Genomic DNA, 14498 nt, shown 5'->3' with positions numbered 1-14498 from the left:
AAAAAAAAAAAGAGTCTGGGCTACAATCAAAAAGAACAATTTCACAACATTTGCAGCAACATGGACAGGACTGCAGGACATAATGCTAAGCGAAATAAGTCAAGCAGAGAAAGACAATTATCATATGGTTTCACTCATTTATAGAACATAAGGAATAGGAAGATCAGTAGGAGAAGAAAGGGAAGAATGAAGGGGGGGTAAACAGAAGGGGGAATGAACCATGAGAGACTATGGACTCTGGGAAACAAACTGAGGGCTTCAGAGGGGAGGGGGGTGGGGGACTGGGATAGGCTGGTGATGGGTATTAAGGAGGGCACATATTGCATGGAGCACTGGGTGTTATACGCAAATAATGAATCATGGAACATTACATTGAAAACTAGGGATGTACTGTATGGTGACTAACATAACATAATAAAAAATTATTATAAAAAAATAAAATAAAATGGGAGCTTGCCAAGAAAAAAAAAAAGAGTCTGGGCTAGAGGAAAAGATGAAGGATTTCAGTTGTATGGATTTGGATTCATTTTCTGGGTCTCGGTGTGATGACAATGATGAGCTTTATTGCGTGCCCGGCACAGTGCTAAGCCCTTTGTACGCATTATCTCATATTTTAAACAACAACCCTACAAGGTTGGTGATAGAGGTTCTTATTTTACAGATAAGCAAGCTGAAGCTTGCAAAATGAAGCTGCCAAAAGTGGTAGCCAAAGTCCAAACAGAGGACCCATCCCAAAGCCCCAGATCTTAACATCACATGATGCTGTCTAGAAGTTGGCACCCAGGGGCGCCTGGGTGGCTCAGTCGTTAAGCGTCTGCCTTCGGCTCAGGGTGTGATCCCGGGAGCTCTGGGATCCAGCCCCGCATCAGGCTCCTCTGCTATGAGCCTGCTTCTTCCTCTCCCACTCCCCCTGCTTGTGTTCCCTCTCTCTCTGGCTGTCTCTATCTCTGTCAAATAAATAAATAAAATCTTTAAAAAATAATAATAAATAAAAGAAGACTATTCTATGACGGATTAAAATTATATAAAATTCTAATTTTAGTGCTCATAAAGTTTTATGGGAACACACCCATGCCCATTAATTTATGTATCATCTACAACTGCTTTCAAACTACAGAGCAGAGTTGAATAATCTTGACAGGCACTCTATGGTTCACAAAGCCTAAAATATTTACTGTCTGGCCCTCTACAGAAGGAGTTTGTTGACCCCTTTTCTATAGAAAAAGTAGCAACTGATACTCAAGTAGATCCTTGAACCAGAAGCGTCAGCATCATGAGGATTTTGCTAGAAATGAAGACCCAGACATCATCCCAAACCACTGAATCATAATTTTAACAGCAACCCACAGGGCTTATATGAGCCTTAAAGTTTGGGGTATATGTGGGGGATGGAAAGGAGGGCTGTAGAGATGTGGGACTCAAACAGGTCTTCAGTTCAGAGATACAGGAGAACCGAATCTGGGGCGTTTTTCATTTTCCGTTTTTCCCCACCATAGATATGGTCCTGGAGCGGAAGGTGCAAAGACCACACCAAACGCTTTGGACGAATTGCAGCTGCAGCTCGAAGACATGGCCACCAGGTGGCGATAGTGCTGTTTCACAAAATGGATTTAGAGCTTCTCTTTTTTGGAAACACTTATTCCGGCTGCTGTAAACTGGCCCAGCTCCCCTACCTCAGGTGTAATCGTCCCCGGAGGAGGGACAGCGTGTGCAAAGTTCCCGTGGTGGGACGGAGCCTGGGTTGTTCAGAGAAATCACGGAGAGCTGTGTCCCCAGCCCACAGCAAGGGGAGTGGGGTGTTTGTGGGAAACCGTGGAGGACAGCAGTGGTCGGTTACCAAGAGGACTGGTCCACAGAGCAGAGGTGACCGCGACATTAAGCAGGGTTGTAGGGAGGGCCCCAGAATTAATCCACTGATGAGTCATCCCATGGATGGGGGGTCAGAAAACCTATAAATGGCCAGATAGTAATTATCAGCTTTACAGATCATACAGTCTGTCATAATGACTCATGGTCTGCTGTTCCAGCATGAAAGCCACCGTAAACAATACATCAAAGAGTAGAAACTGAAACTTGCATTTCATATCATTGTACGTGTTATAAAATATAGTCTTTTTTTTTACTCTTGCAATAAAAAATGTGTTACATCATCAAAATGATTCAGAAAGATTCTCAATGAATATCTACCTTCCATGTGCTTCTCTCCCCCCAAATTGCAGTGATAAAATAGAGCAGGTGCCTTCTTTTTTTTTTTTTTAAGAAAGTAAAATATATTGCAGAAATGGATCTGGCTGTCTGGGTTTTAGTGACTGGCATATCTTCACTCCTTTTCTCTCCTCACCCCAGAAACCCTCCCATATACTTGCCTCTTCTAATTTGACTCCCTGGAAACATGGGTTCCCAAATAAATCAACTACCAGAATATTTCAACTGTCACCTATAAAGAGGAAATTAAGAGGAAGTTTCCACCTTCTGAATCAACCGGCTGGGCTCCAGGATCACAGGAAAAAAACCAATTAATTTACAAGACAGAAAATCCTGTCTCAAATCTACCATCCAGTGTGAGCTCTCTGACATTATATATTACTGGACACATTAATCCTATGGTTACCACTAAGGTCCCCTTCATGAACACAAGGTTTAAAGTTTTAATTATCAAACAAAATTATCAAAAGTAGCTCATGAAATGTTTTCTTTTGATTTGTTTCCAACCATTTAAAAATTTGAAAAATAGTTCATAGTTCAAGAGCCAGATTTGGCCCACAGGCTCTAGTTTGCAAATCCTGGTACACATGGATGAGAGCGACAAGAAGCAAAGAGACCAACAGGGACCAAAGAGTGAGAGGTGGAATGGGCTGAATCGCAGGACCAGAAAATGAAGGGATGGATGGTGCCACAGGACCTTTGCATAGCTAATGCCTCCTCAGCTTTGAGATTTCAAGGCAAACCCCACTTCCTCAGGGAAGCCTCTCACCCCCCCATCCCAGCTATGTCAGGTGCCCAAATACATTCACTAGTCCTCATTCTCTTCATCACATTGGTGATTTTATATTCATTAATGTGATTCTCTGATGAATGTCTATTTCACCCACTCAACCGTGAGCTGAGAAACCATGTTTTCTTTCTTATCTTACCTAAATCCCTACAGCAGCCGCTCAAAATATAGTTGTTGACTGAGCAAATGAATGAATGAACAAATAAATGGATGAACAAATGAACGAATGAGGAGGCAATGCAATGGTAAGACTCTAGGAGGTAAGCTGAGTTGGAACAGAGACATTTAACAGTCGAGGTTAAGTTGCTGTGGTATGCGATGTAAACTCTCCTTCCAGTCCCCCAGCCTCAGCAAAACCTGTCATACACCCAGGAACCTTGGCGAAATCAAGGAGAGAAGCCAGTGCCCCTCATCCCAGAAACCAGGAAGAGTGAGCTCACAGTGAAGCTATTTAATTCAGCAATAACAGGAGACCGTAAGAAAATAATCATCTAGTAATTCTCCAAAATCTCAGGAAGGGTGTTGGAAGGGGCTGGAGCCCATTTAAGTGGCTCAAGTGACCCTGGCCAGTATTAGAGCACAATAACACTTTTTTCTCTATACATGGGATTTTGTTGGGTGATTCAAAGCAATTTTGGAGACTCAGACCCTGAGACTCAGAGAAGGAAAGTGACTGTCCCAAGGCCTATGCTAAATCAGGGCAGAGGGAGCATTCCAATCCAGTGTAGTGTGACCTGAAAACCTGACCCGTCCCTCCACCATGCCAGATGGCCTTCCAGGTGAGTGACTCGCCCAAGGTCATGCTGCATGTGGGGCTCTGGGGGGCAAAAGGTGGATCAGCTGGTGAGAAAGAAAGCCACTTCCAGCAAGGGATAAGAAAAGACGCAGTAAGTCTGCAGCCTGAGGTCCTGGAGGGGAAGCTCCTACTCCCCTGTACATTTACAAGGGATTTGGGGAGTCACTGCCATACCTCTGTGAACCTGTGTAGTGGGAGGTCCCCAAGACCACCCTCAGGTTCAACGATTCACTAGAAGGAGTCAACAGAACTCAGCAAAATTGTTATATTCATAGTTTATTACAGGGAAAGGATAGAGATTAAAATCAGCAAAGGTCAAAGGCACGTGGGGCAGGGTCCAGAAGGGACCAGCCACCAGGGGACCAGTTGTCTCCTCCCTGCAGATTCATGTGGACAGCACGTAATTCACCCAGCAATGACCTTCGACCACACACGTGGTGTACTGCCAACCAGGGAAGCAAGCTCCTTGAGTCTTGTTGTCCCGAGTTTTCCTCAGTATTAGTTTCCTACTGCTGCCATAGTAAAACACCACAGACGGGGTGGCTTAAACAAGAGAAACTTATTTTCTCAGTTCTAGAGGCCAGAAGTCCAAGATCAAAGCATCAGCAGGCTTGGTTCTTTCTGGGACCTGTCTCCTTGGCTGGTAGATGGCCGTCTTCCATGCCCTCATATGATCTCCCCTCTGTGCACACATCCTGTGTCCAAATATCCTCTTCTCATGAGGACACAGTCATATTGGATTAGGGCCCACCCTAAAGACTTCACGTGATTTAAGCACAGTTTAAAGGCCCTATCTCCAAATACAGTCACATCCTGAGGAACTGGAGGGGGGAGGGGAGGGCGGTTAGGGCTTCAATATATGAATTTGGTGTGGACACAATTCAGCCCATGACAGCCACAGAGACACGGCTGACTGCCCATGTGGCGTACCTTGGTTTCTCAGACTCTGGCCACTCCAGGTTAAACTGACACATGTGGCCCAAGGCTCCCACTATAAATCACATCGTTAGCATGGCCTCCAGGTATACGAAGAGATTCTTATCAAGTAGGATACTCCACAGGCTTAGACGCTACCTCCCAGGAGCCAGGCAAGGGCCAGACGTTTCTGTGGAAGTGCAGCTGAGCCCAGAGACCTGGAAGAGAGGAGGGAGGAGCTAAGGAATGACATGGGGTCTCTGCCTGGCCCTACTCACCCCTGGCCACTTGCCCCAGCTGACCAGTTGGTCGCCGCTCTCTAGGCTGCCTCCCCTTTCTCTGGGACAACCAGAGGTCCTGCAAGTTGGACACTACAGCAGCGCCTGGCATGGCTGCTGGTGGCCAGTTGCTGAAGGTGTCCTGGGGCGTCTACAGGGGACTGGCCAGCAGGAAAGCCCAGCAGACCTGCAGCTGATGGAAGGAGGGCCCTACAAGGGGGGCTGGGGTCTCTGCTGCACCTCAGCTTCAGCTCCACAGCTGGCCTGCTGGGCTTTGCCATTGGGAGGCTCTGGCCAAGATATGTTGCCCCACTAAGTGCCTGCCAGGTGATGCCACATCCCACCTCAGGAAGCTGCCTCATGGTGACTTGGCCACCCTCTCTCCCTCTAGGTGCTTGATGCTGCCTTGGTGGACATCTCTGGGCATCTCTTCCCAGGTTCCTCTAATGATGGGCTCCCAGTCAGGCAAGTGTCGCTTCACCCTGGAAGGTGCCTGACACAGGGGAGCCTCAGGCAGAAGGACAACTGGGAATGTCAAAAGTGGTTGGGGGGAGAGCTGGGAGCCTGCTCCCCATGATCTTCTCCATCTTCCATTCCCAGGAACTAAGGATCGCGGGGAGATGGCAGACAGGAGGCTTAGCCCACAGACACGTGCCCCGCCTCCATTATCCCCACCCCACCCCCAGCCTCGGTAACAGGGGGAGTTGTTCTTCCTTTTGGATGGACAAAGACATTGAGGCCTAGAAAGAGTGTCTGCATTTGGGGTCCCCAAGAAGCTGACCCTGAAACAAGGATTCGAGTGCAGGGAGTTTATTTGGGAAGTGATCCAGGAAATGCTGGAAGGAGGGTAGAGAAATGAGAAACAGAAGGGAAGGAAGTCAACGAAGAGCATACTGATATTCAAGTTCCCACTCTGGGCAGTTGGAGCTCCATCCCATGGGGACTTGCGGGGTTCGATGTGAAACATACACCTGCAGGCATCCCACAGGAAGGGTGAGGGAGCTGGGGTTCATACCCAACCCCCGCTGTCTGCCGCAGAGATGCAGAGCTCTGCTCAAACCTCACCAGCCCCCTCCACCTGCATTTCTTCTTTCAGCAAATCCCCATTTTGCTGGGGGCTGGATTTATCCATCAGGCATCATAAGTACCGCACATCATGTCTGCAGCCGGTGAGAACATCTGGGGGAAAGAGAATACACACACACGGGCTCCTAAATAAAGCAGCAGCTACCAAAATCCAGATCTCACAACATGTGAAATTCAGTATTCATAACCATTTTATCAGCACTTAGCAAGAACTTCTGGTTGCTGAGAAAGAATCATAGCCAACTGTGAATTAAATGAGCTAAATAAATGAGCCAAACAAATGCAACAGGAAAAGTAGAGAAACGCTGTCAAAAGTGTTTACCAAGAGTAAGTAAATATGGATATGCTGTGTGAGTGGTGGTTAATCATTTGATATGATATGGGTGGGGCCAAGGGCTGCTCTCATCCCCATGCCAGCCTCCAGCTTCTCCGAGGTGCTGGGATACCCTGGTGGGGCCCCCCTCCAATCCCCCCTGCCCGGGACTTGTGAACAGGTGTTGTCTTGACCCTGACCTCTTCCCCACTGTCAGCGGCTACCTCAAAGACTCCTGGGGTGTATCCCACCACTCTCCAGCCTGACTCCTCCCAAACAGACGTCCAAGAAAAATGAACAGAACCTGAGAGACCCACGGGACACTAACAAGCATATTAACATATGCATAATGGGAGTCCCAAAAGAAGAGAAGAGAAAGAGATAGAAAAAAAAGTTGAAGAAATAATGGCTGAAAAAAAAACTCCCACAGTGGATGAAAGATATGAATCAGCACATCCAAAAAGCTCAGCAAACTCCAAGTAGGATAAACAGCGAGATCTGCTTTGAGACACAGGATAAGCAAACACACACAACCTCCTCTACGCAAGACTCTCAGCCACCCCCTCTATGCAGGCCTCTGGCACCTGGTACCTGACCTCTGACCTGAACACTCAGCAGTGAACAAGACAGATATGCATCTGGTGGAGTCCCAGTTTTGACAAGGACACTGATAAACTCAACACTGAAGCTCTTATGTTCAAGCCATGACCGTGTTCAAAGAAATGAAACACTAGGAGGTAATGTGTGGACAGTGGTAGGTACTCAAGGAGGGCCTCCCCAGGGGGTGCTTTTGGAACTAAAGGATGAGAAAGAGGCAAATTCAGAAGAACCAGGGCTTCCCAGACAGAAGGGACTACATGTGCCAAGGGCCTGGGACAGGTACAGTTGGATCTAAAGGAGGACCAGAGAGGAGGTCATGGTGAGCAATGGGGACAACAAAGGGGAGGAGGCTGGAAGTCTTACTGGGAATCTGGATTTTATTCTAAGTGAGGTGAGCAGTCATGGGAAGTCTGTACAGAAGAGGTGTGTCATAATCCGGCTTCAGTTTTTAAATCCACTCTGGAGAATGGAAGCAGGTTAAATTTTCCAAGAGGGCCACAATTATCTCCCATCCTACATCCTCTTTACAAGGTCACCTTGACATAAGGCCCACTGAGAGGGGTGGGGTCTTGATTCTGGTGCCAGAAGGGACACAACATGAAACCTAAGGCTGGGTTAGGAAAGGTAAATACAGCTTTGGTCTTGTTAACTTTTGGAGTCCTGGGTGGCCGTGTAGGACACCTGATGACACTGACTGGTGACCTGCTGGTAGGAAGCCCAGGCCAGAGGGAGAGGCCCGTGTCTCTCTTTCTCTGTGTCGTCGTCCACAGCCTGTGAAGAGGTCCCAGCCCTTAGCGGTGATCAGTTGCAAACCCTGTGAGTGAGTATGCCTGCAGATGATTCCACTCCCCAGTTTGTTGAGTTACCCCTAAACCTCAAAGCCTTTCCCACCAAGGAGCAGAAACCATCAATGTCAGCTCTGCCCTGCCCAAAGTCCTTACCCACAGCATCTGTGGGCATCGTAAAATGGCTTTTACACCACTAGTTGGGAGATGGTCTGTGAAACATCGGTAGTAACTGGAATTTAGGGGATGGGAAAATTGGGAGGCACCCGAGCGTCATCCAGGAGACTGAAGAAGAGGAGGTGTCATGGAAGGAACGGGATGAGGCCAGGGCTTGCACCAGGCTGGAGCAGTAGATGGGGGAAAGGGGAGGAAATACGCGCAGGATGAGTTTTGAAGGTAAACCCGAGAGAACTTGCTGTGTTCGATCACCAAAATAGGGTGGGTAAGAGGCAAGACGAGGGCTCAGGGCTGTGCCACGATATTCACAGTGGGAGCGAGGAAGGCCGCCTAGAGCCCCCATCCCCTCCCCACCCGGCCCGGGCGACTACATATCCCAGCATCGCTCGCTCAGGCCGCGGGATGGGAAAAAAAAGAAAAAAAAAAGTTTGGGCCAAGCATTCCCGGAATGCGCTTCCTGCTCGCGCGGAGCGGGGGGCGGGCGGGGAGGCCCGGGTGGGGCGGGGAGGGCGGGGGGCGGCGTGGCCGGAGCCTGGGCGCGCACTCGGCCCGGCCCGGGCCCCAGCATGGCCGAGCCGCTGCTCAGGAAAACCTTCTCCCGCCTGCGGGGCCGGGAGAAACTTCCCCGGAAAAAGTCGGACGCGAAGGAGCGCGGTGAGCCGGGGAGGCGGCCGAGGAGGGGGCGCCGAACCCCGCCCCGCCCGGGAGATGGTCCCGGAGCCCCAAGGCGGGACGGCTGGGGGGCGAGGGGGAGTCCCGCGGAGTCCCCCGCGGCCCCGGGTGGGGGACCGAGAGTGGGCAGGGGTCCTGTCAGGAAGGGGCTGGGGGTGGGGGAGAGGGGGTACGGACCGTTATGTGCGCCTGGCCCGGGATGCCAGCGCTGCGGGCTCCTTGCGAGGCCCGGGAGGGGGCCTCGCCCCTGACAGGAAATGGGGCCGAGACCGAGCGCCTGGAGGGCGGAGGGGAGGAGTTGGGAAGCTGGCGAACGGGCCCAGTCAGGCCAGGCTGGGGACACCCTGCGCCCTGGAGACCCGGGATGGGAGATGGGTAGCGAACTCCTGCAGAGGAGGGAGAGGGGCGGCGCATCAGCCACAGTGGCCGCCCCCTAACCCCCTCGCACCTATTAACCAGTCACTGCAGCTGCGCGCACCTTAGGCAGCCCTAGGAAACTGTCCCTTTTAGACGAGCGGGGAAACTGAGGCACGGAGCTGTTGGGTCATTTGTCCAGAGCCAATGAAGTGACTTAAACAGCTCTTTGGACATGCTACGAATAGAGACCGCCCCGAGACAGGGTCAGGGCGTTGGAAACCAGAGTTGACCAGAGGAGGGAGTCCACCAGCAAACAAAACAAGACCTTAAGGAAATGGGAGCTGTGCGGGACAGAAAGTCCCGGGAAGGAAGGAGTTAAAGGAGGAAGGCCTGACGACTCCAGGATCTGACCTCCCCCCCACCCCAATCCCTTCCCAAAGAGTCCCAAGGTTCCTAAAGCAGAAAGAAGAGACAGGGGTGCCCACGCACAGACAGGAAACAGCCAAGGATGTCAGAGAAGGGAGGATGGAACAAAGGGGAGGCCCCAAGGCGTTGACCGTGGGGATCTGGACGGGGCTGAAAGACAGGGCTCACTCCAGGATGGGGGCAGAGTCTGGAAGACAGGAAAGGGGTGGGGGGTGGGGGGAGCACTGGAGAAAGGGAGGACCCAGCTCTAGTTGGTGTGCCTGCCCCTCTCTTCTGAAAGGAGCAAGCGAGCTTCACTGTAGGCTGCGTGCTTGCCCATAACCCGGATGCCTGGGAAGCAGTCCCCACACGCAGCTCTCTGATGCCTCCCTGGAGGGGGGCATTGAATCTCCCCATTTCACAGGAGGACACTGAGGCTCAAAGATGGAAAGCAACTTGCCCAAAGCCACCCAGTAAGAAGGGACAGGGGCAGAGCTCCATGCCAGGGGTGGGAGGTAGAGCTGAGAATGAAGGGCCCAGGTCTGGACCCTGAGGTTGAAGGACAGAGGGACACCATTTGGGACCCCAGGGACTAAGAGCAGGCGGGCTCTAAGCTGGCAACCAATGAGATTGCTGGCCTGTGCCCGCCCATTCCAAACAAACATGTGGAGTGCCAGTACTGCGTGCACCCCAGCCCTGGCCCCTGGTGGGGGACAAGCCAGCGGGCTGGGGCTGCACTGGGGGCAGCAGAGTGGTAGGTGGGTCTCACTCCCCTTGCTCTCTGCCAGGCCGCCCAGCCCAGCGCCAGGAGCCCAGTCCTCCAGAGCCAGAGCCTCAGGCCCCTGAAGGGTCCCAGGCTGGAGCAGAGGGGCCCCCAAGCCCTGAGGCATCTCGGAGCCCAGCGCGGGGGGCCTACCTGCAGAGCCTGGAACCCAGCAGCCGCCGATGGGTGCTGGGTGGGGCCAAGCCACCGGAAGAGGCTGCTTTGGGGCCCAGGGCAGCTGGCAGCGGAGAGCCCGCGGGTGAGATCTGGTACAACCCTATCCCTGAGGAAGACTCCAGACCCCCGGCACCTGAGCCCCCAGGACCACAACCAGGCTCAGCTGAGCCAGAGGGCCTGGCCTCCCAAGGTGAGCACAAGCCTCATACCTCCAGCCCCCCAAGATGATCGCAAGCCTCACCCCCGTCCCAAACCCTGGCTTCTGAACCCCGAGATCTGCTCTTCCCCCAGGCGCAGCCCCTGCCAGCCCCCCAACCAAAGCCTCCCGCACGAAGTCCCCTGGCCCAGCCAGGCGCCTCTCCATGAAGATGAAGAAGCTGCCGGACCTGCGGCGCCGACTGAGCCTGCGGGGCACCCGGGCTGGCCGAGAGCGTGAGCGGGCCGCCCCCGAGGGCTCCGTCATCAGCCGCTACCACCTGGACAGCAGTGTGGGGACCCCGGGACGGGCGGCAGGGGCTGGGGCCACAAGGGGCCCTCGGGCCGGTTACCTCAGTGATGGTGACTCCCCGGAGCGCCCAGCAGGGCCCCCATCGCCCACTGCCTTCCGGCCCTATGAGGTGGGCCCATCAGCCCGAGCACCCCCCGCCGTACTCTGGGGCCGCCTCAGCCTACACTTGTATGGGCTGGGGGGACTGCGGCCGGCACCTGGGGCCACCCCAAGAGACCTCTGCTGCCTACTGCAGGTAGATGGGGTGGCTCGGGCCCGAACGGGACCGCTGAGGGGGGGGCCGGACTTCCTGCGGCTGGACCACACCTTCCACCTGGAACTTGAGGCTGCCCAGCTGCTGCGGGCCCTGGTGCTGGCGTGGGACCCCGGTGTCCGGCGGCACCGGCCCTGCGCCCAGGGCACTGTGCTGCTACCCACAGTCTTCCGAGGTAGGATCCCTGGCTGCAAGGGAGGAGCGGTTGGCACAGGATTCAGCTCCCCCTCTTCCCCCAGAGTGTCCAGGGTGGGGGTGTGGCTTGCAGCAGGGGGCCGGGCATAGGAGCCTGGGGGGCCAGACCCCACAGATCCCCTTGTGTCTTCAGGGTGCCAGGCCCAGCAACTGGCCGTGCGCCTGGAGCCCCAGGGGCTGTTGTATGCCAAGCTGACCCTGTCAGAGCAGCAGGAAGCCCCAGGCACAGATGAGCCCCGAGTCTTTGGGCTGCCCCTGCCGCTGCTGGTGGAGCGGGAAAACCCCCCAGGCCAGGTGCCCCTCATCATCCAGAAGTGTGTTGGGCAGATCGAGCGCCGAGGGCTGCGGGTGAGCCCCCTGCCCCATCCCAGCTGGCCCTCAGACCTATACCCCAGGACACCCAGCATACAGAGGCCAGGCCTTCCCCACACATACACTTGCCTGGGACACTCCTAGCTCTGATCCAGCTTAGACAAGGTCAGGAGGCTCCCCTAGACCATAGCACCCAGCCCAGAACACATGGGTCATCCATCCATTTAGTAATACATGGTCCCAGACCTTCTGGAGCTCAGAGTTTGATGGGAGGAAAGACATGATTCCAGTAACTCACAAGTGTAAAACTGTGGCTGGAACAAGAGTGAAGAAGCTGGGAGAGCTTAAAGCAGGATCTGATGCTGGTTGGAGTAATCAGGAAAGGCTTCCCAGAGGAGGTGACAAGTGAGCTGAGGACGAGGGCGGTGCCAGAATGCATGATCCAAGCGGAGGGTTTACAGGGTCGGGTTGTTCAGGCAGCCAGGTAGGGACCCAATGACAAGTGTCAGAGGAGCAGGAAAGCAGCTGGTGAAGCCACAGCCAGCCCCCAACCCCTCAGCCCACTGCCACCTCACCCAGACCTCCAGGCCCCACCCTACCTGGCCCTGATCAGTTTGTAGCACTGGCAAGATCTCTCTCTGTCCCCACCCCCAGGTGGTGGGGCTGTACCGTCTGTGTGGCTCGGCAGCCGTGAAGAAAGAGCTTCGGGATGCCTTTGAGCGGGACAGTGCAGCCGTCTGCCTCTCTGAGGACCTGTATCCTGATATCAATGTCATCACTGGTCAGCATGCCCCCTCTGTCCCCAGCCTGCTCCCTATTCAAACTGCACCTCAAGGAAGTCCCTGTGGTCCCTCTGGGACCTATCCTTTCTGTCTGGTTTTGTTTTCACTTCCCCCTCCTCTTCCCCCTCCCAGCCCCAGCTGACCCCTCCAGCCTCAGAAGCCAGGGGTGCCCTGACCAGAATTGGCCCTGTGTCCACAGGCATCCTCAAGGATTATCTTCGGGAGTTGCCCACCCCGCTTATCACCCAGCCCCTCTATCAGGTGGTGCTGGAGGCCATGGCCCAAGGACCCCCAAGCAGGGCACCCTCCAGCACTGAGGGCACCCGTGCGCTCCTCAACTGCTTGCCGGATGTGGAGAGGGTAAGTTGGGCCAGGTGGGAGTGGGCAGGACTGAATGGGCTGACACCAATGAAGTGCTTCACCCACACCTGAGCCCATGATGTGCATGAACTTGTGGCATTGTCAACAATCCTACAAAGTAGTTGCTATCAGTACCCCACTTCACAGCTATGGAAACCTAGGCCCAGAGCAGTTAAGTGAGTTGCCCGAGGTTGCACAGCCAGGATATCATAAAAATGCAGGCTCTGAAGGCAGGTCTGTCAGCCTAACACAAGGGAGGTTCCTGGCTGTGGGATCCTGGAGAAGTCGTGACCCTCTGTGCCTCAATACCCTCATGGGGTATAAACCCTAACATAGAATTAATGCTAGCCCTGTCTGACACACAGAGGAGTGGGTTCAAATCCAAGCTCTGCCATTTAAAGCTAAGTTGCCTTTGTCCTCAGTCTCCCCTCCAGCAAAATGGGATCATAATACTAATACCGAAGCCTTAGGTCAGCCATCAATCAGCTATGAGATCTCGAATTTCCCCACTCTGGGCCGCCTTAGTCTCCCCTCAGGTTTGACAGGGGACCAGCTTCCCCCGCCTCATGATTCCCAACCGTCTTCTGTCAGGCCACGCTGACACTTCTCCTGGACCACCTGCGCCTCGTCTCCTCTTTCCACGCCCACAACCGCATGACCCCGCAGAATCTGGCCGTGTGCTTCGGTCCCGTGCTGCTGCCGGCGCGCCAGGCCCCCGCCAGGCCCCGCATCCGCAGCTCGGGCCCGGGCCTGACCAACGCAGTGGACTTCAAGCGCCACATCGAGGTGCTGCACTACCTGCTGCAGGCCTGGCCAGGTGAGCCCGCCCCTGGCCCGCGCCGCCAATCCGGGCCAGGCCGCCGCCGCGATGCTTTCTCGGGCGACCAATCAGAGTCTCGGACTTCAGGCGTGCCACGCCCTCCTCGCGTGGCCCCGGGCGTAAACCGGTACCTGGTAGCCTCAGCAACGCGTTCAGATTGAGCCAATCCGAGCTCGACGCGGTCAGAGGGCCGGTTGCCTAAGCAACCAGGTGTCCCTCGGCCAGTGAAATCCCGATGCGGTCGCGGGTCCGGTCTCCCGTCGGGCCAATCAGGGGCCTGGTTAGCTAGGCAGCCAATCACGAGCCCGCTCTTCCCCCTCAGATCCCCGCAGGCCCCCGGAGCCTCCGGACCTCGCCCAGTGCCTGCGGCCCAAACGGCAGGCGCCGCTGCACTTGCCGCTCGCCGGCTCCGAAGTGGTGGCTCGGCCCCGCGGCCGGGGCGGCCCCGAGAGCCCCCCGAGCAACCGCTACGCGGGCGACTGGAGTGTCTGCGGACGGGACTTCCTGCCGTGCGGGCGGGACTTTCTGTCCGGGCCGAACTACGACCACGTGACGGGCAGCTACAGCGAGGACGAGGACGAGGAGGCGGGCGACCCGGCGGGCGCCGCAGACTTCGACGACGACTTTGAGGCGCCCTTCAACCCGCACCTGAACCTCAAAGACTTCGACACCCTCATCCTGGACCTGGAGCGAGAGCTCTCCAAGCAGATCAATGTGCCTCTGAGCCGGGTGGGGCGAGACCCCGGTCATGAAGGGCTGGGCTCCAGGCTGCTGAGGCCGAGCCCTGGCGACGGAGGGGACCAGAGTGGACCAGAGCGGTCGCCAAGGCCACCGTCCCGGTTGCTGGAGAGTTGCCTAGTGACCAGGCAGCCCATTGCTGAGAATCATTCCTCCTTTCCAGTGCTCAGTGGTGGGGCACTGGCTGCAAAGGCTAGGGACTGGGGACTTT

At 54.8% G+C, this 14498-nt stretch overlaps 1 protein-coding gene and 1 long non-coding RNA gene across 2 annotated transcripts; one reads left to right on the top strand and one right to left on the bottom strand.

Annotated features, from left to right (window-relative positions):
* Positions 1–5778: 5778 nt before the first annotated feature.
* LOC103677180 lies at positions 5779–8163 on the bottom strand. Its single transcript, XR_572332.1, has 2 exons — positions 7925–8163; positions 5779–6163 (listed from the first exon to the last, which is right to left on the bottom strand). It is a non-coding gene; the product is annotated as an uncharacterized LOC103677180 (long non-coding RNA).
* Positions 8164–8482: 319 nt separating this feature from the next.
* SYDE1 (synapse defective Rho GTPase homolog 1) lies at positions 8483–14497 on the top strand (the record flags this gene model as incomplete). The annotated part of the gene is made up of 8 exons (XM_040628260.1): positions 8483–8599; positions 10168–10509; positions 10611–11255; positions 11409–11623; positions 12242–12368; positions 12569–12729; positions 13321–13546; positions 13872–14497. Coding segments are annotated over exons 1-8 (2430 nt in total), but the record flags the coding sequence as incomplete, so codon positions are not given.
* Position 14498: the final 1 nt, after the last annotated feature.

The sequence above is a fragment of the Ursus maritimus genome, unplaced genomic scaffold, assembly GCF_017311325.1.
Source record: "Ursus maritimus isolate PB19 unplaced genomic scaffold, ASM1731132v1 scaffold_14, whole genome shotgun sequence".
Taxonomy (NCBI): domain Eukaryota; kingdom Metazoa; phylum Chordata; class Mammalia; order Carnivora; family Ursidae; genus Ursus; species Ursus maritimus.
Note: the sequence above shows the minus strand (reverse complement) of the source record. Positions and strands in the feature narration are given on the sequence as shown.